The sequence below is a fragment of the Eumetopias jubatus genome, unplaced genomic scaffold, assembly GCF_037043125.1.
Source record: "Eumetopias jubatus isolate StellerSeaLion01/CBP00866 unplaced genomic scaffold, mEumJub1_p1.0 scaffold_14, whole genome shotgun sequence".
Taxonomy (NCBI): domain Eukaryota; kingdom Metazoa; phylum Chordata; class Mammalia; order Carnivora; family Otariidae; genus Eumetopias; species Eumetopias jubatus.
Window position 1 is genome coordinate 95206568 of NW_028274820.1, and position 23958 is coordinate 95230525.

The window sequence follows — 23958 nt, forward strand, 5'->3', positions numbered from 1 at the left end:
CTTTTCTGAATCTCTTGCCCTGTGTCCTCAGAACAAAAGACAACTGCATCTAAATGCCTGTAAACTTTGTGGGTTGTGTTGCAGCTGATGTTGGTGGTATATACTGCTCTGGAGCGTGGAAAGGGTCTGAGGGTGGAGGCGCTTTGATCAAAGAAAAGATGAAACAATGAACTTGTCACACCCTTCCTCCCAGATAGCACACGTGTAGTAGATTTTTGAACCAGGAAGTGTCACTTCCCAGCCGTGATGGGCATCCGTTTTCTTGCTTCCCTTTGTGTTCCAATTCATGGTTCTGGAGTTATACATGAATTTTAGGTATTTTGAAGAGTGGCACACAGTAACGGAGGCATGTTTTGCAATATCATGCTCTTGTAATTCACACTACTCTTAAACTATAAGTGCATTTCTAGACCTAACCTCGATTTTGGCCTAAAATCCAGAAACGTTCTTGATAACACATATGGAATGTAGTTTGAATTTGTTACTAGAGATGTGGCCTCAACTGAGCCAATAGTCATGAAGTTCTTTGGAGAAATGCAACGATTATTTCTATGTCTTGAATCTATCCATAGGCAAAACACATTTAATTTGACCTTATAGTCACTTAAGACATGCAATGGAAATGCTGACTAAAGCCATTAAATTTAATTTGGAAAGGATATAAGATATACTAGGAAAGCTAAATGAAACAATAGAAAGCCCTTAAATACAGAGCAAAGTGTGGTCTTTCATGGAAAATAAAATTAATGTCAGATTTGTGCTATCTACAATTTTTTGATATGAACTATTGCTTGCTGTTAATAGTATAACAAAAGCAGATCTAAGTTTGGTGATTTCTCAGTTAAAGGGATTAAAAATACCTTTTTTTTTAGAGGTTTGTTTAAAATCCAAAACTGATGTAGAGCGTGAACTGACAAGTGGGATGCTTTTGTTTGGTAACCACAATATTTGTGTGTGTGTTGTTTTTTAATTTAAGGGATTAAAAATACTTTTTAAATTGTAAAGAAAATAGTTTTCTAAGTAGAAATAAACTGCGTTTGAAACCAAAAGTGATATTCTAATAAAATATAAGGAAATATAATAAGGAAAAGCAAATGTTTTATGACTTTAAAGAAGAGGATTCAGGTAAAAATAATCCCCAAATAATGCTTGTAGTAACTATTTTCCAGCTATTATCGATCAAGATATGGTCTCAACTGTAGAGAGATTTGAACAAATTAAGCAATGTACTATGATTTTTGGTAGTTTTCATTCTAGCAAGGGAATATTTGAAAGAAGAACTGAATACGTATTGTAGGGATCTAGATATCACTTTGACAGTAAAAATCATGATATATGTGATAATGATTTATATGATAAAAGTAATATAGTATTTTTTGCATTAACAATAACTTGTCATATGTGATTGTTACAATGTTTGAATATAATTTGTAAAAGTCCAAATATAAGTATTGCTTTAAGAATTTTATTGACATTTCCAGTAAAAGTGTTACTGCTTTAGTAAAGGGAAGTTCCTTCAAATTGAAATTAATTAAAAAAAAACTACTGGGGTGCCTAGGTGGCTCAGTTGGTTAAACATCTGACTCTTGATTTCAGCTCAGGTCATGATCTCAGGGTCCTGAGATCGAGCCCCATGTCAGGCTCCGGGTTGTGGGCTCGGGCCCCATGTTGGGTGCAGAGATCACGTAAAAAGAAAATCCTGGGGTGCCTGGGTGGCTCAGTTGGTTAAGTGTCCAACTCTTGATTTTGGCTCAGGTCATAATCTCAGGGTCGTGAGATCGAGCCCCCTCTCTCCCTCTCCCTCTGCCTCTCCCCACCACTCGCTCTCTCTCTCTCAAAACAAAGAAAAAAACCATTTGGCATTACCATTAATAGAACATAAAGTTATGTGAAAATCTTGATTATAACAAGAGTGATTTTTCTGAAATAAAAGTCAAGAAAAGTAAGTCTTATGAATATGTATTATAAGTTATGAATTATGAATGCCTTTATTACTCACCTGTGCATTGCTGGCCCATCAATACATGAACAAGCATAATTAATTTGATGCTTTGATATTTTGCCAAATTTTATTCATACCTAATATAACTTTACACATATTTGAAAATTTGTCATCATAAAGGTATTTGTAAGGTAGAAGGTTAGAACATTTTTATTTAACGATTTGTCATTTGACTTACACCTGTAAACACATAGACACGTGAGATGCGGGCCTTCATTTGTATGCTTGCCCAGAGCTCTCTGTTAGGGCCAAGCCTGCCTTCAGTCTAATGGTGGTAGTGGTTATCTGCTATCATCCTCCTGTTGTCTGCTAGGCTTCTTGGTTCTTCCATCACTCTTTCATTTTGCACAGGTAAGCAGATATAGGTATGTTTTCTTATGTCCCCTTCTTTTTAAAAATTTTATTTATTTATTATTATTTTTGGCAGGGGAGGGGCAGAGGGAGAGGAAGACAGACTCTTAAGCAGGCTCCATGCCCAGTGTGGAGCCTGATATGGGGCTCGGTCTCATGACCCTGAGATCATGACTTGAGCCAAAATCAAGATTTGGATGCTTAACTGACTCAGCCACCTGGGCACCCCGGGATTTTCTTCTTAAGTGATCTCTGCACCCAACGTGGGGCCCACGTTGTGGGCCCACCCACAAACCTGAGATCAAGAGTCGCACATTCCACCGACTGAATCAGCCTGGTGTCCCTGTTCCCTTCTTTGTTACATGAAATGTGGGGTTATGGGTTGAATAGTGTCCCCCCCCAAGATATGTTGAAGTCCTAATGCCTATGACCTCAAAATGTAAATTTATTTAGAAATAGTGTCATTGTAGATGTAATTAATTAAAATGAGGTCATGCTGGAATAGGGTAGGCTTATAATCCAATATGACTTGTGTCCTTATAGGAAGAGAGAAATTTGGCGACAGAGGAAGGATGATGTAAGAAAAGACAGTCATGTGGTAACAAAGGCAGAAATTGGAATGAAGCATCGATAAGCCAAGGAATGTCAAGGATTTCCTTGATACTCCAAGGCAAGGAAGTATTCTCCCCTACAGGTTTCAGGGGGAGCATGGTCCTGCCAACACCTTGATGTTGGACTTCCAGTCTCTAGAACTGTCTGACAATAAATTTCTGACATTTTAAGATACCTAATTTGTGGTGTTTCTCATAGAAGCCCTAGGATATGGGCAGCATACTAAAGATGCTCTTTGCCCCTCGTGTCAGTGTTTCTACAGGCTAGATATGTAGAAGTAGATCTGCTGGATCATAACAAACATCTAGTTTTCACCTTAATAGCTACTCCAAATTGCCCTCTAGAATGGCTGTATCTGTTTATGCTCCTACCAGCAGTGCATGAGAGCATGTTTCCTTACGCCATGGCCAACACTTGACATTAACAGACATGTAAAAAATTTTTTCCATCTGATGGGCAAAAAAGAAGTATTTAAAAAAATTGTATTCTCTGATTACTAGTGAGGTTGAGTGGTTTTTTTCATATGTTAATTTTCCATTTGAATTTTTTTCTTCTGTAAATTTTCTTTTTATGAACTTTGATCATTTTTCTGTTGTGATATTTGTTTTATTCCTACTAGTTTGGAATACTTCTTTATGAAGGAGATGATCTTATTCTTTATAAGCCATTCCTAGTTTAGGAAGAGGTTTTAAATATCAAGAATGTTTGTTGGCTTTAATTGGTTGTCTTTTCAGCTTCTAGTGAGATGATCAAATGATATTTATTTGACCTACTGATATGTGGCACCTGTAATTATAAGAACTTTAAAAAGCAGAGCAGTTAAATATTTTATGGGCAAGAGGAATGATGCCAATGTGGGGGCTTTTCAAAACATGTTTAGAGGGCTGCCTGGTTAGAACAGAGAGTGTGTCTAAGGGAGTGTGATGGTCAGCTTTGGAAAATGGCCTGAAGCCTTTGTGAAACCTTGTAAGGGAGTAAAGAGTTTGAGCTTTAATCTACAGGCTAGATGAAATTACTGCAGAATTTTTGGTAAAGGATAACTGTAGAATATAAGATTAACATGGTGGTATGGTAGAAGAACAAAGCAAGGAGAGGAGTTGGATGCCCAGGGGTGAGATGAAAATGCTTTAATGACCCTAATGACGTTCTAATTACCCTAATGAGGAAGAAAAGAAGGAAAGTCCCTAACAAACCAGTGTGGCTCTGTGATGAGATGTAGAGAGAAGCATAAATACTAGCATATTACACACTTGGGGGACTGTCAGGAGGCCTAAAGTAGAAGATAACTCTTGGGTTTCAATCAATGTCCCAGTTGCGCAACATTAATTAGGAAAACAGGAATAAGAATATATAGGAGGCCTTTTCTCTGAGCAAATGATGGCATGTTGATAGATGGCAAAGAGAAAACACACTTCATCAATTTTTATTTTGCTTCTAATAGACAATGTCAAGGAGAGTGATTTCAGACTAAAGTAGGGGGTAAGGTAGAACAAATATAATAACTGAAGACAGTTCCCAGTGGATGAAGAGATTGTAGGAAAGCATCTGTCTGCTCTGGGTGAACTGCACCCCAGGAAACAGAGAGAATTTTTAATGATATCTCTGCATCTCTGTTGTTGGGCTTGGAGAAAGCTTGGAGAATGTGAACATCGGTTAGAGAAAGGAGGGAGGTTGTGTGTGAGCAAATGAAATTCCAAATTTCAAAAATGTGGATTTCAGAAACTGCAAACCAATGATTTTGATGTCATTTGGGGGCAAGATCCTAGGGTAGCATTCAAAAGGGGTGAGTTGTAGAAGAGATCCTAGAAGCGAAAGTGAGGATTATTAGAACTTTACATGGGTCATGTGAAAACCTGACTGACTGTGTGATGATGTTTTTTTCTTTATTGGTTGACTTGGCTGTTAGATGAAGGAGCACTGCTGGATACCAGACACACTAATAATCAGGAAGAATCAGAAACCCAGGAGCAGCAAGTTCAAGGAGGAAATAAACAAGGGGTATTTAGCCTGGAAGGAAGAAGGCTTAGGGAGAACACGATGGCTGAGGTGAAGTATGAGAAGGACCATTACATGGGAGAGGAATCAGGTACCTGTGGGCTTCTCAAAGGCCAATGGGTAGGATTACAGGGATCTAGGATAAAACTCAATGTCAGGAAGGATTGTCTAACCATTTATACCATCTGACAGTGGAACAAGGTGCTTGCCAAGAGAGTGATTTCCCTATCACTGCAAGTGTGCAAGCAGAAGCTGGCCATTACTTTTTGGGAAATGTTCTAGGAGAGATTCATGCACTGTTGTATGGTTGACTCTAAAGTCTCTTTTTACACAGGTTAGAGGAAGAATCCACCATCTTTTTAGCTCCAAAGACCAGATCTTCCCCAAATGGAGTTGGGCTGTCCAGGAAAACTGCATTTCAAAGGAGGCCTCAAACAAACATCTTTAAAAGGCTTTTGGGATGTTACCAAGGACAAAAATTTCAGAACAGAATTTTAATGATGGTCAGAAAAGAGGAGGACAGTGTGCCATTTAGGTCCCTTCTCCCAGCAGGGCCCCGTAATCACAGGACTGCTGAGGAGGACCATGGGAGGAGGGGCAAGGCACATCCTGGAAGCAGGCCTAAGGCTCAGGCCAGGAGAAAAAGTTAAAAAGGAAGAAGAAAGGGACAGAATAATGGAAGAGGGAGGACAGATAGGGGTAAAATGAACAGTTTCCTTCATTGCCAAATGGATAACTGCCTGGGCTTCCAGGGGTCTCCAAGGCACCTCTTGCAGCTGGTTCTCAGGGGAGGGCAGAGCTGAGAATGAGGAGAGTGAGGCTCTAATGCTGGATGTGCCCCAACTTGCTGAGTGACCTTGTAGGTATCATATCACCTTTCTGCCTCCTCGCTAGGGTCAAACACAGACATCCTGTTAGCCTACAAAGTGCTCTGGGCTTTACAGAATAAAATAGCTCCAGAAATTTCAGACATCGTCTGCATGTGCAAAGTGTTTCCACATTTTCACGGTTGGGGGAGAAGAGGGTACTGGTGGGAGGAGGGTAGAAAGGAAGGTGAGAAGACATTGTGGCCAAGTCCCTTGGCTCCACCTCGCCGTCCTAGGGAACCCAGGGGACCAGGAGCTGGCAAATGGCATATGCCCACAGCCTCTCGACCAGCTGGGCACCCAGGAACCGAGCGGACATGCTCAGGCTCTGGTGTCCCTTTCAGCAAATCCCTTGCCGCATCCAGGGACGGAAAGCGAGGCTCGCCCCTCCCCCACTAGATGGCACTGAAACGCCTCGTTCCCGATTTTCAAACTGCAGGGAGGATGAAAAAAGACAAAAAGAATATGGTGGAGGTGCGCTCTTCCTGGCTCGCAGGCCCCGTTGTGCAAAGCAGGGTGCCGGGTACTCTTTTTCCCCGGGGCAGCTCTTTCCCCGGCAGTGCGGGCCCCCGGTTTTGGAGTGCAGGTGCAAATGAGGGGCGAGCATTAGAGAGAAAAACCCAGTCTTTCAACCTGGGAGGGAGGCTCCCAGCCTTTGCGGCGCTGTCTCACGTGAGCCGGGCGGGTGGGGGGGGGGGCGTTTCTGGGATGAAGTGGGGCTCGCTTGCCGCCCACTCGCTCAAGGTCTGGGGTCCTTCACTGCTACCCAGAGCCCGCGCTGAGCCTAAATCCAGCCGCCACCCAGTTGAGGACAAATCCCGCGCCGGGGTTTCATTTAACCCCACCTCCCCTTCTCAAAGAGCGAGCCCCCGGGCGTTTTCAAAATATCTATTAAGCACCCCCATACACACCCATTAACATTCTCTTCCTCTGGCCTTGAAAGGATCAATCAATTTCATTTTTCCTTTCCTGCTGGGGAGGGAGGGAGGCGGAGGCAGGTGGAGGTGGGTGTGTGTCGGGGTGTCTGGCGCTGGCGTGGGGCTAGACTGGGGTTGGCCGTGACAACCCCACCGACGCACTCGGCCCCAGGGGGAAACGCCTGTAGCTAGCGAGGTAGCGCCTGTGGCTTTCTGGGGGGAAAACAAAGATCAAATGTGATCCAAGATACCAGCGACCAAAACCGGGGGACGCAGGGAACTTCCTCAGCCCCTCCGGATGCCGACTCTGCAATAAGCAGCCTTTTAAAGAACTGTGGTCGATTTGAGGGAATTTTCCACCACTGAAAAGAGATAAATAGGAGATGGAGGCAACATCCCTAAATTTATAATAATGCGTGTAAACATGCTACATACCACATATATGTATATGTGCATAAATATGGATGTGGTTGGGCACATACCTATCTAGACACCATTGACTTGCCTGGTCAAAGACTAAGGCTTAGGCATTTTGTGCCTGGGAAATGGTGCAGTTTATCTTTAAGGATGCTAGAAAAATAAGAGATGAGGCTCACGTTGCACGGATGACATCACTAGCTTTTGGCTGCGCGCTCCGTGTTCTCGTCTGTGGGTTTTAGCCAAGGCTGCAGCGCCCGGCGCCCAAGCGAGCGAGCGAGCGCGGCAGCGGCTTCCTCCGGTGCTCGCAGCCGGGCGATGCGATTTCCCGAGCACCCCGGGCGCAGCTGGGGCTCTCGCTCCCCAGCACCCGCCCGGCCCGCGAGGCCCCGGAGCCGCCGCGGCTAGAGGAGGAGGCAGCGACCCAGCCTCCCTCCCCCACCCTCGCCCCATTCACCTCGTCTGCCACCGCGCGCCGGGAGCCTGATCGTGGGACGTTGAGACCGGGACGGGATTCTCTGCACGCTGCCGAGTGAGCCGGCGCCTCGGGTGGGCTGAGAAGAAAATGGTGCAGTCTGAGAGCGGCTGACTCCAGTTGGGCAGAGCAGACAGCTACAGTGCCGGGTTCGGGTGGCGGGAGAAGGGGGCGGATTGTTTTGAAGGGCCGGGGCCGCTGTTTTCCTCGGTGCCTGCAGCATTTTCTTTGCACCTGGGCAGCACGTTCCCGGGGCTACTTGGGAGCCAGATGAAGTGAGGCAGAGGCGTCGCGGGAGAGGCGGGTCTGGAACCTGTCGGGTGGATACTGAAGAAGAAGAGGGCGCTGGGGAGATCGGCATGACGCCCCGGGGGCTGGCTGTCCAGCTGGCGGTGAGCCCCAATCGCGCGACCTGTCCATGGTGTTGAAGGCACCGCGAGCCGAGTTCCGCGCGCCCCGCGCGGTGCGCCCTGCCGGGTGCACCCGCCTCTGCGCAGCCTGCCTCTCGCGCCCGCCAGCTGCCGCCCAGTCGTCCCCAGTCCCGGGCCAAGGCTCGTCCCGTAACGCCGTCCGAGTGACCGCGCCGTCGGCCCGAGGGGCCTCCTGAATGGCGAGGCCAGACGCAGACGACCCGGGAGCCCGCGCGGAAAGGTCGGCCGCAAACGTGCGCCCACGGGGAGCCCGCCTCTGAGCACAGCGCGCTGGCCAGACAGAGCAAGGGACCTGCTGGTGACCAGAGGACGGAGATTTTAAAAAAGACCCGACCCAGAGAGGAAGAACATTTCTTCGCTTGCAGACCGGAAGGGGGAGAGTCGCTGAGTGGGAGACCCAGGCGGGACTCAGGGCAGCCGGCCCTGGCATCTGGAGGTTTCCTTCGCTGGCCGGCCGCATCGCGGGTGCCGGAGTTCATTCGGTCGTCGCGCAGCTCCTCGTGATAGCCCCCACCCCCTTACCCCAAGAAAAAGCCAGGCGAGGGGTCCCATCGCTACCCTGCACAAAGAAAGCCCGGCAGCCCCACTGCAGCCAAGGGCACTTGGTGTTTAGTTTCTGGCCCCAGGGCAGCGGCGCCTGAAGCCCGGCTGCGTGCGGACGCGGCCTGTTCGGGGCAGTCGCTTCCTGCCGGGCAGGGAGGGGGCGGGAGGCGGTCTTGTCCCGCTCGCTGCCGCCCGAGGCTGCACCTGCCCCGGAGGATGCCCAGGAGCCCGCCCGAGCCTCCCCGGATCAGAACTTTTTAGGTTGCCCGCCCCCATCCCCGCAGTCCCTGGGCCGCGCACCGGCAGGCGGGGGCGAGGGGGCGCCGCGGCGCGAGTCCCCCTCCGGTCCCCCTCCCCCCCTTGGCTCGGCTGCCCGCCCGCCGCTTTGTTCCGGGCGCGCGGAGGGAAGGCGAGGCTGCGGCGGATCATGCCCATGGTGTAGCCGCCAAGCGGAGGCATGGCTGCCGGAAGGTTACTGCTCTATACGGGCCTCTCGCTAGCGCTCTGCGCCCTCGGCATGCTGGCCGTGGCCATCTGCTCGGACCACTGGTACGAGACGGACGCCAGGAAGCACAGGGACAGGTGCAAGGCCTTCAACACCCGCCGGGTCGACCCCGGCTTCATTTACAACAACAACAACAACTTGCCGCTCCGGGCGAGCCGCTCGCGCCTGGACCGCTGGGAGGGCAAACTCCTCCGGGCCCGGAACCGCCGGCAGCTCTTCGCCATGAGCCCGGTTGACGAGTGCAGCCGGCAGTACAACTCCACCAACATGGGCCTCTGGAGGAAGTGCCACCGGCAGGGCTTCGACCCCGAGATCGCAGCCCTCATTCGGAAAGGTAAGCGCGAGGCGTGGCGCTGCGGAGAGCCCGGCGCCTCCTAGGCCCGGCCACCCTCTCCTCCCTTCGCGGGGCCACAGTCTCCCGGGCCTCCTGCTTCCAGGAGGTCAGGTTAGCCAGGCCCTGCGGAGCCTCGGACTGGCCAGAACTTGCCCCCCAGTAGCTGGTAATGGAGGCGTACTTCTCTCTGGCCGGCCTCTGGTCTTGCGTTGGTCTGATGGGATTCCCGTGGAATATCGTGGGCCAGGGTTTTTAATTCAGGCTAATGCTTCATCAGTCTCTGAAAAGGGAGGGAATCTCTCATGTTGTGTTGTTCGCAGAGCAGTCCCCAAATTTGAGAATGATGTGTCAGGCAGACAGCCTCCTAGTTTTAATCTTTGTTTTAGATGTCGGACTGATTCAGCATCTCACCGAGAAGGCCTTATTCACCTTATTCACGCCACAAACGCTTGCTAAGTGCTAGACTGTGCTGAGCACGGTGCAGGCATTGGTCACATAAACATCAGTAAATCACAGCCCCTGTCCCGTTGCAGTGACAGGCTTGTTGACCAGGAGCATCCTACCACGATTCTTGATCTCTCCTTTTGGGGAGGTGGTTGACAAAAGTGACTTGTGTGCATCGAATTTTAACAGGGCCTAATAAATAAAAAGTAGTTCCTCAGGTAACACCAAAGTGGGCACTTCAGAGGAAAAAAAATTACCATGTTCTGAAGATTTATATCAAAAATACCTGAAGTATTCCAAAACAGAAAACGGACTTCATTTGCTAATGATGAAAATTTCTTGGGTACTCTAATGTTGATCCCACAATTTTTTAAAAGTCTGTTCATCTGATGCAGTTTGTAAATCTTGGATGATTTATACTTTGGGGACCACCCTGTTCTGTTAATCCATTGAAATGTTGTTTGGATATATATTAATATTGCTCTGAAAAAGGGAATGCATTCCCTTCTATGGTAGTTGCATTCTGGAAGATGTGGTATGACTTTCTGAGTCTTGTTCCCACCTCCCCCCACCATGTTTCATTCCCTTCAACTATTAAATGGTGATGCCAAGGTGAAAATGATGTTCTCTGCAAAGTCTCTGAGGCCCAGATGGAACAGTTCTTACTGTCCCTTAATATTATAATGCAGGTTTGCTCCTGTTGTAAAATATCATTTGTGAGAACTGATATTCTTTGATTCAGAAAAATGTTGAAATTGATCAGAAAAAAATAGTTAATTTGAAAAAAAAAGTCAGTTGTTTAAGAATGACAAGCAGTGGGTATGGTCTAGGTGGCTAGTCAGATGTAGGTGAGGTGAAGTCCAGAAGGAGAATCCATCTTCATGTTTGTTTTGTAGTTTCTGTAGAATGACTAGGGATTTTAGCTGATTTGGTTATGAGTGTGTTAATACTACAAGCATCACAACTGCTTAAGAGTTAGGCTCATATTAGAGCAGGGTGACCCATTTGGAGCTCTACAACTTTGTAAAGATGGGCAGGATGTTAGAGAATTCCAGAAGAGAGTAACTTGGTTTGGGTTTAGAAGTAGGAAGGCAAGAAAAAACAATCTTTTTTAACAATGGGTAGACTGTAACAGCGTTCAGATTCTCAGTTTCATGAAGTGTTACATTGTTTTGTTGTGCTCCGCTTTCATTAAAATTGAAATGGTAGGAAGTTAGCTGAAACATGAGGAAGAATTCATGTTAATAACGACTGAAAAACAGTGGTAGGACTTGCTGAAGGACATTCTTGCGTTTCCTTTCTTAAAGATCTCTGGCAGCACGATGGATTGGGTATCCTTCTGTCTGGCATTGGTTCACTCCACTCAGAAAAAGGGGGATGGAAACCATGGCTCCCGGTGGTTCCATTGAGGGCTTTGATTCCATGTTGCCTTGCCTAGCAATCCGGCTAGAAAGGTTGACTTGGTCTGTGCACCAGAGAGATTCGTTACCATAGTGACATGTTCTTCCGGTGAAGCTGGAAACACAGTGACAGGGAAAGGGATAGGGGAAGAGGGTACAACATTTTGACTTTGTATCAACTGATTTTTAATTGCAAGAGAAAATGGACACTGCACAGCAGGGGGATTGAATACACTGATACCCAGAGTTGGCAGAGCATTGTATTTCACTTGAACTAATGGAGATGCTGTTCCCCATCACCCAAAATACAGCAATCACTGTCAGCTGCAAACACCCGCTTACAAGGGCCGTTTCTGGCCATTTGACATTCTTGTTAGGTATTATTGAGATAGATGGCATGCCAGCCTTACAAATCTTGAGGAACTTAAGGTCACTATCTTCATTTTTAACCTCAAAACATAATCTGTGAAAGCTAGATCTTCTCTTTTCTAAGCAACAAGAGACACATTTTGGAAATAAGTGCATCTTATATTAGTAGAATTCACAAGCAATTCCAATAACATGGAACATAATTTCTAGACTTAATCAGCGTTCTTCCTAGATTGGCAGATTTTGGAAGGAAGTAAAAAAAAAATTGATATCCCTATATTTAAATTTAAGGCAGGCAACTTAAGGAAAGATACTTATCTCATAGTATTCGTTAGTAACCTCAAAAGATATGTTAGTCCTTTGTCTTTTGGGGGAGCATCTTAGATTCAAATTCTGGGAGATATGTGTTGGGTGAGGGGAAAGGGAAACCAGAGAAAAGACTGTGTAAAATCTGTCAGTAATATGGGAAAACTAGAGATTTATCTAAATGATCATACAGCCCCATGTAACTCAATCATTTTTTAAATCAATGTTCATTACGTTAGAAAGTGCTGTTTGTGCATTTTAAAATAAAACAAAACCACATAATTAATAAGAAAACAAAAGTCAAATCTATATCTGATTTGAAGATGAAGTCCTTTGGATGCATGTTTTCTCTAAAATCCATTTCTTCAATGCCCACTGCCATGATTGTACCAATGAATATGCATTTCTGGTCACTGTATATTTATTTGTCTTATTGAACTGTAAGTTCCTGAAGGGCAGGAAAGAAAATCATTTGTAAAATACATTCACCAGATGCTTGGTCCTTGGGAAATATCTCATACAAATAAGGTTCACAGAATTTTATCCATCAAAAGCTTCTTCTAATTGTAGGAACACTTGTGTGGGAATCCAAATAAAGGATTAGTCAGAAAATTGTGATGAGAAAAAATGAACCAGGGTGGCTCCCAGGGCAGGTTAATATTGCAACAGATGCTACATAATTTAACAAGGAAGATTTTTTTGAGCAAAACTTTTGCTAAGGAATAAGGGAAACAATCCTTTTTTTTGGGGATAGCATCTGTCACTGAACAGACATGTATCACCCATGTCAGTATTTTTCACATTAGATAAGATTTTGATGATTTTCTTCTTGGAGGTAGGATTGGGTAGAGGGTGTAGCAAGGATAGATCACCCTTGAATTCCCATATGACTCTGTCCATAATCAAGTCCTCTTGTCTTCTTGATTTTCAACTGCGTCAGTGTCTCCCTAGTAAGTCACTGCAAGCACAGGGGGAGAGATCAATGACAGGATCAGTTTCTGAAATCCAAGAGACTTCCAGACCCTTAGGAGGAGCAGCTACAGGTCGGATTTTGTTCCAGGGAACATTTATGTTCCTTGATTTGTACTGAAATGTTATATTGATATGGCTTAAAATAAATAGACCTTCAACTGAGACTCTGATAACTTTTTTATTATTTGAAAATAGGCCTTATAAGAGAATTCAATCTATATAATCAGGGAGTGGTTGTCAATACACTGAGGCTTATTTAACAAAACATTGCATGTATTCATATGCAGTGACTAATGTGCTCAGCAGATATTTACTGCACATATATTATGCGATGGGCACACACCACAAGAACGCAGCGATGAATAAGACCTGGTCCTTAAAACTCCCCCAGTCTGTTAGCATCACAGGGAATACATGACAACTACCGGGTGATGAGAGCAGCGGAAACAGATGCAGAGTAGCACAGATCAGGCAGTGATGGATTGTGTTGGCAGTAGGGTGAGGTAAGCCGGGAGGGAATTGGGGAAAGTTGCCCAGAGGAAGTGAAATCTGAACACAGTTTTCATGAAGTTGGGAGGTGGATGGCAAGGAAAGGGCAGTTCAGGCCAAGAGGGCAGCATCTGCATAGCCAGGGAGGTGTGAAACAGCAGTCTGGCCTCGGGAGTGTTGACTGCTGGAGGCGGGAGAGGAGCAGAGCATGGAGCTGGAGAGTGAGGAAGAGCCAAGGCCAGGGGCTTGTCTACTCAGATCCCAGGTAGGGTAGCCACTAGCCACAAGTGGCTATTTAAATTTAAAATAACCAGTATTCAATGAAATTAAAAATTCATTTCCTTAGTCTGTTGGCCACATTGCAAATGTTCAAGAGCCACGCGTGGCTAGTGGCTGTCGTTTTGGATGGTGCAGATGAGAGAACATTCCTCCCGTCACGGAAAGCTCCATTGGACAGTGCTGCACGGAGCCTAGAGCCTCTAAAGAGAATAAGCACATACTTCATTTCAGGTGAGGATAATTAAACATGATAACTTGAGCTTAAATTTAAGTATATTGTTCTACCCTTGAAGAAACTTTGCTACTTGAATGTTTTGGGCAGAAGGTGTGAGTTCATGGTCAGTTACACTAAATCTATATTTTATGCATTCTCCATCTTTGACTCACAGAATTCTCACATGCTTCTCTGTTCTTTCCCCTCCCTCTCTCAACTCCATTAAAAGAAACTGGCATTGTTGGCTGGGCGGGGAGGATTAATGATAATTAATGGTAATTGCCAAATGCCAGGTACTCCTCTAAGAGTTTTACAGATATTGGTATTATTATTAATGTATTCTTCATTATAACACTCAAGGTGGGTGTTATTATTTTTTTCCCGCTATTCTACAGTTAAGGAAACTGAGGTGCATAAATGTCAATGAACTTGCCAAGTCTCATGATAAGGAAGTGAAACTGCCAGGATTCGAATTCTGGCTCCAGGATTTTTTTTTTTTTTTTTGTGCAGTTTTATACCTTTATTTGACAATCAGTGATTAGTTCTCATCCACATTAACTGTCTGTAGATTTTTGAAAGTGGTGACAGGTACATAGGTAACCAGTGTGTAGAGCTTGTTTGGTGAATCTTTATCCTCGTTACGTTTTCTGGACAACTGCACATGGATACGGTATGGAACATTCCTTATTCCTTTGGCCCAGACAGCTTTGTTGAGCCTGGTGTCAGTGCACACATCTGGAGTTCCCATCTCCTTCATGGCAAATTTCCGGTTCTCTCTGAGTGCCCGAGGGGCATGCTTCTTGAAACCCACTCCATGGATGTACTTGTGAATGTTGATGTATATTCTCTGGTCACTACCTCATTGATGGCAGAATGGCCCTTTTTCTTCTTGCCACCCTTCTTCACGGGAGCCATTCTGCCGGGCCCTGGTTGGAAAGCTAGCTCCAGGTTTGATGACACCCACTGTATTCTCTTGTCACCATAGAGTCTGCTGGGGCAAGGGTGGGGTGGAGAAGAGGCCGGTGTCTTGATTCCTCAAACTGGAAAAGAAATAAGAAGTTAATTTTAGAATCTCACCCAGGGGAGATCTGCTTGAGGACTGACTTCATCTTAGCGCTGAGGAGGGAGATCATTTTAAAGTGGCTCACGCACCTTGCTTTGAGACCTGCTGACAGAAGCTCATACACACTTTGTTATATGATATCTGCGTATCTATTTTGTTCACTGTGGTAGATGCTGAGGTTAGAACCATGAAGGACATACTCATTTATTCCGCAAATATTAATTGAGAGCCTAGGGACTGGGCATCTTGGAGAAGCTTACATTCCAGGAGTGAGAGACAAATAATAAATAAATACATATGAAATAAAAATAAGGGGAGTCTGGCTGGCTCAGTCAGCAGAGCATGCAGCTCTTGATCCTGGGGTTGTGAGTTCAGCCCCACATTGGGCATAGAGCTTACTACAAAAAACAAAACAAAAACAAAACGGTACTACCTTAAAAGTAATGCTACTAAAAATAGTACTACTTTATGCCAATCGGAATAAAAATAATGTCTAATGAACTAATCAGTGTAGAACGTAATGTGAAGGAGTGAATGCCATGAAGTGTCTTTGCTCTTAGGAAGCACAAAGGGGAAGATGGACAAGTAAGCCCAAAATTAAATGGTTCCATTAGTCTTGGTTTTAAAATATAGGGAGGCTTGACCTGCTCACAGGCAAACACATACAAATACCCATGGTCTTGATATACAGTGTGTGTCCCCATGCATGCACGTTGTGTGTCTGCCCAAAGGTACAAGCAAATGCACTCAGTTGCACCCTCCTCCTTCATCACGCTGAAATACAACTAACCAGTGAGAGTTGACAGTTGGGAGCCCTGTGACTCAGTGGGCAAGTGCATGGGTGGGAAGAGAGAGAGGGTTGGTGTGATGTGTTTTGAGCACCTGCTGTGTGCCCAGTGCTCTGCTAGGTGCTGGCGGAAAGAAAAGAGGCATCACATGGTTCCTGTCCTGAGGGAACTTACACTCTAGCTCAATGACAAATTCATTGTCTTCTGTGGTTGGATCAGGCTCTTCCTCAGAGGATCACATTTGTGTCAGCTGGATCAGGAATCAACTGGTCGGGGAATTCGGGAAGGGGATGAGTTCTTTTTACTGAGTCAACAAAGTCAGGAGCCATATTTCTGTTCCAGGTTTGTTTATTTATTCTTTTACTGTAGGGTTGGTAAGGATCAATTACAGGATCAATTCTGTATATTCCACTTTGGGTTGTCAGTTAAAAATAATTTTTTCCCTCTCTGCTGTTAGTAGGTAATCCTAGGTCTTCCGGCAGAATCCTAAACACTCTCTTGGGCTAGTTTGACCCTGTGAACATCCAGGAATTGGGGGGTAAAGTCACAAATATGTATTCAGATGCAGATTCTTTTATAACTATGTACTCCAAAGAGTACACAGAGAGAGGAGGGAGTGCGTGACCTGGGGAATGAGCAGACAGAAAATTGATTTGAACATCTGGATTGGACATCTGCCGTTTTTGAGAAAATGCATACATTTCTTTCAAAGGATCTCATTTCCTCATAAGTAAAATAGTGAGTTTGGATTATATAAACTTCAGGCCCTTTGACATGCTAACATTTGACAAGAGAGTTAAATTTAGGTGATGGAGCATAAATAATAGGTAGATGGTTGAGAAAAGGTGAGCCGGGAGAGAAGAGAAAGCCGGGGAGGAAGGACAGAGAAAGGGACCATCCCAGGATGCTAGCATGCCAGAGGGAGAGGCGGGAGACAAAGCAGCTCATTTCCTACCCCCATCCAGTCATGTAACAAAACTTCCCCTCTTCTCTAATGATTTGAAATGCCAGATTGCTGATTGGAGTTAAAAATGTAAACACTTAGGGCTCCTGGGTGGCTCAGTTGGTTAAGCGACTGCTTTCGGCTCAGGTCATGATCCTGGAGTCCCGGGATCGAGTCCCGCATTGGGCTCCCTGCTCAGCGGGGAGTCTGCTTCTCCCTCTGACCCTCCCCCTCTCATGTGCTCTCTCTCTCTCACTCTCTCTCTCAAATAAATAAATAAAATCTTTAAAAAAATGTAAACACTTAGGGGTGCCTGGGTGGCGCAGTCAGTGAAGCCTCTGACTCTTTTGGCTCAGGTCCTGATCTCAGGGTGATGAGATTGATGGAGGTGGGGTGGGGTGGGGGGGTGGGGTGGTGTTCCCGGCTCCACCCTCAGCCAGGGGTCTGCTAGAGATTCTCTCTCCCTCTCCCTCCACCCCTCCCCCACAGCTCTGTCTCTGTCTCGCTGTCCCTCTCTCTGATAAACAAATAAATCTTTAAAAAAAAAAAGTAAACATGTGATGGAGAAATGTTTTGATGGTTACGCAACAATGTGAATATACCTAATGCCACCGAACCGTGTGCTTAAAACTGGAGAAGATGATGAATTTTGTGTTCTGTATGTTTCACCACAATTTAAGTAGATTAATTAAAAGAAATTATAAAACTTAACAGAGAAAGGAACTGGATTACTGGTCGGTGTCTACATACTATACATACAATACTTCATAACCATAACTTCATTCATTCAGCACATTTATTGAGCACCTGCAGGTGCTAGGCACTAGCCCAGGTATTGCTTGGGATATAGATGTTAATAAAACAGACAAAATTCCTGCCGTCATAAGGCTTACATTTAAACAGTTTTGAGTATCATATCTTTTTTGGGTTTTTTTTGGCTTGTTTTTTAAAACAAAACTTTTTTTTAAGATTTTATTTATTTATTTGACAGAGAGAGAGACAGCAAGAGAGAGAGAGAGAGAGAGAGAGAGAGAACACCAGCAGGGGGAGTGGGGGAGGGAGAAGCAGGCTTCCCGCAGAGCAGGGAGCCCGATGCGGGGCACGATCCCAGGACCCTGGGACCATGACGTGAGCCGAAGGCAGACACCCAACGACTGAGCCACCCAGGCACCCCTAAAACAAAACTTTTAAAGAGCACCAAGATATAAGACAAGTAAAAGTAATGGATACATCTCCTGGGTCATTTAAAAATCATTGTATAATGAAGAACACTGCCCTGTATTTATTCTAAAAATGGCTTTTGAGCTCCAACTATGTCAGGCACCTAACTTGGGGTGGTGGATTCTGAGTGAAATCCGTAGTCCTGTCCTCAAAGAACAAACAAAAGGAGGAAGTGTGCAAGAAGACTAATACATACAATCCCCAAGGTAGGTTCTAGGAGGGATTTACATCCTTGGGGCCTGAGTGGCTCTCAAATTTTGGAGCAGTTAGGGGAGGCTTTGCACAAGAGGGGATGTTCTTAGAGTTGTTATTTGTGGATGGACAAGGTGAAGTCTTAGCCTTATTTAAAAATTACTAATTAATTCTGATGAGGTAAATCCTTGTCTAGTCTGCCTTCCAGCTACCCTTGTCCCCCAGGCCCTTCAGCCCGTCCCCCAAAGGGCGGCTACTGCTACCAGATTTTATAAATCCTCTCTGAGATCATTTATTCAGCAGTATTTAAAAATAACAGCAACTATAAATAGGAGTCAGGCAACGAACAGGTAATTCAAGCAGGAAAACAAGTTTATTTTTTTTATAAATTTGTATGCACAGAGACAAAGTTTAAAGGCCTTGTTCCCCCAGGAGTCACCAGGAATCTTCTAAGGTGATGTTTATTCTGAGTGGAACCTGCTGTTGGCGTTCAAGGAAGTTTGACAGATTTGCTGTTTTATGGGAGACTGCACTATCTAAATTATTTCAATTGATTTTTTTTTTTTGGCGTCGAAGTATTTTGCCAAGAAAAGGCAATTTACTTTATATTAGGTCATCTTCATAAATTTGTATCATTTCCTGCGTTTTAAAATGCACTGCTGTTCTGTATTCCGAACCTCACTCTATTGGACACGTTATTTGCTTCAGAGCATCTCCCTTTCAATTTTGGCCTGAATTTCTCTTAATCTTTATAACAGCAATTCTCTTTAGGCAAACACAACTCCTATTCCCCAAGGCCCTGGAGTATTTCATAGCCCTGGATGGGTTGGGGTTGTTTTTATCTTAAAGAAGCTCTGCGCTCACATCCTGTTCTATGTCAGCTGACACGACACTGGAGTGCAGATGGATTGATTCTATGTCAGGAGGCTGAAGACACGCATAACCTTGCACCCTGGCTATACTCATGTCCAAGGATGTTCATGGCGCCACCGCTTGTAATAGCGAAATAAATAAGCAAAATGGAAAATCTGAAGTGTCCATGAATAGGAAAATGGATAATGAGGTATGGTCTGTATTCATACAATGGAAACTATCACCCTATATTTAAAATAAATATACTATATCTACGTATTTCCAAATGGGTAAACATAAAATTTGAGTGAAAAAAGCAGGATACAGAATGAAATGAGGAGAATGTTGCCGTTTATATGCAGTTAAAAAAGTAGATCAAATAACGTTAGATATTGTTTATGGAAACATTATTTGCATGGTATTTATAAAAGTATGCACTGGGACCAATAAACCCAAAATGAAGGATGATGTTTGCCTTTCTCAAGACAGAGAAACAAATGGGATTGGGAAGTTGCTTTAAAATCATCTCTATTTCATTTCTTAAAAAACAAAAAAAATCTGAGGCAAATGGGGGCATACATCTGCATGCACACTCAGGCTATTTGGAAAGTTTTTATGATCCTGACAAAAAAGTTAAAATTTTATTCAGACTGTGTTGTTCAGTGTATAGGAGGCAGGTTCTTTAAGGACAATTCTTGGAAAACTTTGTTTTTGAGGTGATCTGTGAGTGACTTTCATAAGTGGTAGCAAGTAGCCTTTAGAGGAGAATCAACAGTTTCCTAATCAACGATTCCTAATCAACAGTTTCGCTGAAAGTAGCTCATGGGAAGGGCTTAAAACAAACGAAATTGCTTTATTCACTCTTGATGTAGTGTAAGAAGAGGAGATTGAGACTTTAAAATGATGTGTTTCTGAGATAGAGTAAGGTACAAGTCACGCCCCTCTTTGTCAATTTCCTGCAGCTTGTGGAGAAAAACAAAGAATTTCAAGGGTCAGAAAGGTAAACTAAAACCAATCCCGGAATTATCAGACGCTGAACTTTGAATAGATAAGACAGGAGACCTCCTGTGGGATCAACCAGAGCACCAACATCTGGGAAGGCATTTGAACCCACAGGGAGGAACTCAGTGTGAACCAGGGAAGGAAAAGCTGAGAATTAATAATAAGGGACCAGAGTTTATTTCTTCAGAAGTTTTCTTATCCCTTTTCAAACTGAGTAGGGCATGTTAGTTGGTAAAACTTGAAGTAGTTTTATTATTGAGGATTATGGTTTGGATTCTTCATTCTTAAGATTATAAGGGCGACATTAGCCAAGGGCACCTCTGTTAGGATAGTGTTTCCACTCCGTTTATACAAACTACAGCTGGAACAGAAAAGGCCCATCAGAACTATAGCAGGGGTTCCATTTTCAGCTGATAATGCTTTAAAACACCAAAGCTGGGTCCGGAGTTACTAGGGAATCATGGGTGTCCCACGGGATTTCAGGGGTGTTTCCGTAACCACAGGGCTGACCAGTGCGCACATGCAGCTCTGGGCAGGTCTGCTTCGGAAGGTCCCAGGTGATGATGAGCCGCTGTGTTCCTCGTGCTCTGCGGGGAGCTGGGCAGAGCTGGAGCTGTCTGTCCTTCCGGAGGTGAATGACCTCCCCGCTCTGGGAAGAGCTGGTCTCTGCCCCTCCAACCTCTCCCTGTCCCTCCCTCCTCCCTAAATGTGTTAGCACAAAGGAAACAGGAGGTAGTCGTGCTCAGGTGTGGCCTGGCTTGCTTCTCTTCCTCACCTCTTCTTCAGTGCACTTCTAGGTCCCCGACTCTAGGTTTCCTCCCCCTTCCCTGGGCCTGGGGCTGCTCCTTTTCCAACACCGGGCCTCCCATTCGCTCCTGGACCCACTTCTACCCTTGTTCTTTTTTTTTTTTTTTAAGTTTATTTATTTATTTGGTAATCTCTACACCCAGCGTGGGGCTTGAACTCACCGCCCAGAGATCAAGAGTTACACGTTCTACCGACCGAGACCGCCAGGCGCCCCACTTCCTCTGCTCTTCCCTTCACTTCACTGGCTCTTCTTTCTCAGCCTGGTGGGGTTCTCCAGTGTTCCATTCTCCTTGAGCATTCTCTTTCATGCCTGCGGCCCTTTTCACCCCTCGAAGCTCATGACTTGTTGCCCTGGGAATTGCTCACTTAGACCTAATACCCAAACAGCTCGCCTGCAGGATATCTCACTTGGATATTCCGTGGGTCCACAAGAACCTGTTTTCTCTTCCCGTGCTCTGGAATCCTTTCTCCCTTCCTTTTCCTCCACCTTGGAGGAATGGCATCCCTGCGTCTCTCGTTGCCCAGCCCAGAAACTTAAGGATCATCCTTAGGGGCTCTCTTCTCCTGCCCTAGCCATCCAAGCAGTGAATAAGTTGGTTCCCCTCCTGACACATCCCCCACCTCCATCCTGTTCCAGCATTGCCTCTACGGGTTGGTCCCCAGCACCTGTGCTTGTGTGGCGCCCTCTGGTTTCCTGTTTTCTAGCTCATCTCTCCTCACTGCTTTCTATTCAAAGTGATTTTTCTTAAACGGAAATCGAATCATGTTACCACTTTGCTTAACATCGTTCAGTGGCTTCCCACGACCTATCAGTCGGGATAAGATCTGTAATCTTCACCTTGGCCAGTGGGCCCCTCCACGTCTGGCAACATGCCTCCCCACCCCCCCACCTGTGCATCTCATGCTTTTGCTTTGCTCCATACCAGCATGCTCTCCTCCAGCCCTGATGACGGACTCCCGGGCCCCCAAACAGATTAAGCTATTTTATGCCTCGGGAACTTTTGCTTATGAAACGTCTTCCTTTGCCTGGAAGTCCCTGTCCCTCCCTGCTGGCCCCCACCCCTGAGTCGGCCTGGTCAACACATGCTTACCCTTTAGCAATCAGCTTAAGGCCCCTCCTCCTCTTGCTTGGTGTTCTCACCCGGGCTCCCGTGTAGGATTGCCTTCCTCCTCCTAGGCCTCTGTCACACACCAAACACTTGCTTCCTAGCACCAGTGACATTTTATTTCCCCATATGCTTTCCTCCTTTTTGAGACTCTTTTTGCACTATTTCATATTCATCTTTTCATCCGCAGCATTTTGCATAATGCATGGGCCATAATAGGTATTTAATACATACTTGTTGAATGAATGAAGGTTTATCTCCGTTAATGCAGTCGATCTGGAAATCTTATTTAACAAAGAGCCGTAATTTCACTGGACCAGGGAGACTCACCATTAAAAGGAAGCCTGCTGTGAATTGTTCTGTAAAGCATATGATAAACTTCAATTTATTTCCTTTGTTAAGGTTTGTATTTTCTTAAAGCACCCATATTTCTGACTCACAAGAGGAGAATTTCAAGTGGGGACTATTCCATGTTTCCTGGATTTGACCTCTTCATTGTGATCCTGCCCACTTTTTCTCCACTTCATGCCTTCCCTAGGCTGGTCCTCCTTCCCCAAACATGGTAAGAAAAGAGAAGACTACCTCCATTTCTTGTTCCTGTCATGGATGGAAGGATTTCCAAATTTACCTCTGGGTCTGGCATATGTGGCCATTCCCTCAGGATATTTTTCCTGGTTTTTCAATATTTATCATCAGGAGTATCTTCAGGCCAGCCTCCCTCTTAACCATCTGTTGAGGGCAGCTTCCTCAAATCTCTGATAGTGATTTTGGTCAAATAATGACTGGAAAACAGAGACTGTGCCTTCTGTAACTGCCTCCTCTCTGGTTCCTACCTCAGTTTGCTTTTCATGACTTTCAACAGGAGTGGGTCAGTGATGCTTGGAAAACATGGTAAGTATCTGTCTCCAACTCTCCGGTGTGCCTGTCACCATCGTTGTTGGTGAGCAACATTGCTCATGGAAAACATCCATGTCCTACAGGGGTATTTGGGGGCAGAAGGATGAGGTGGCCAACCAACCCATCTTTGCTTATGAAGACCACAGAGTCCTTGGTCAATAACAGATGGGACAACTGTTTACTTCTCAGTGGATTCTTTTCTAAAATGACCGTGACTGCTGTTCTGGCTGGGTCATCTCATGGTGGAAGGTGTTAAGGACTTCTCCTTTAGCCACGTACTCTGGTAAGGGCTGAGCTCATTGCCGAGTCATTCAGCTAAGTAGAGTGATTCTTTCGCATTCAGCAGATAAATATAGATACAGCCACATTGCTTGGCTCTCTAAACTAGGTTAAATAAATGATTCATGTCAAGGAAAGATTTTCTATGACTACTCTAATTTCTGCATTTATATTAGTTAAATCTGTACGGGGTTTGAGCTAGAAAACTGATTTCCAGCACTTTCTGCCCAAGTTGTATAAAGTGCTCAGATAAAAAATTTAGATTGTACTTTCAGCATTAACCATTGGGTAGGTTCCAGGTTCCAATGAAACTGGCATTTTGGAGAGCTGGATTAATTGTAAGAAATAATTATAAAAAGTATTGATGAGCTATATACTATTGCAAGTCTCATAAAATGGTGGGTAACCCTTACCCTAGAAAACTGTCTTTTGCTGTCTATGTTTATTTTAAAAGCTATAGGAACTCAGAGGTTTATTTCAAACTGGAAGGTGGCATTTCATCTCTTTGGGTCAGCAGAGTTGTTAACATTTCAAAGAAGGACTTTTATGTTCCTATGCCGGCAGCATGCCTGTATCAGCTTTTATTACACATATCCGTAGTGGTGTGGTGGCTGGCTGGGCGCTTGTAGATCAATAAGCTGCTAAAAAGGGAGATGCATCAGAGACCATAATGGCTTCTTCACAGAAGACAGATCGTCTCCAGGTTGTGAAGTGCATTTAGGAACAACAACAATGATATCCCTGTATTGAGATCCATATTATTTAGAAGAAACAAATGGGCTCTCTCAAGGTGATGAGTCCTATAATAAAGACTTTAGCATGCTAAACGTACATTCCGGGAGGTTTGTGTCCACTATTATAGCTGCATTGAAAACAAACTCGGTTGT

The 23958-nt window shown here is 44.9% G+C and overlaps 1 protein-coding gene and 1 pseudogene across 1 annotated transcript in view; one reads left to right on the forward strand and one right to left on the reverse strand.

Moving 5' to 3' along the window:
* The first annotated feature begins 9022 nt into the window (after window positions 1–9022).
* TMEM178B (transmembrane protein 178B) overlaps window positions 9023–23958 on the forward strand; it is a 332799-nt gene continuing 317863 nt past the window's right edge. The window contains exon 1 of the mRNA XM_028106396.1: window positions 9023–9448. Coding sequence (XP_027962197.1) covers window positions 9067–9448 — 382 coding nt within the window. The 5' untranslated portion in view covers window positions 9023–9066. The remainder of the gene's footprint in view (window positions 9449–23958) is intronic.
* LOC114211740 (large ribosomal subunit protein eL31 pseudogene) lies at window positions 14460–14842 on the reverse strand (annotated as a pseudogene).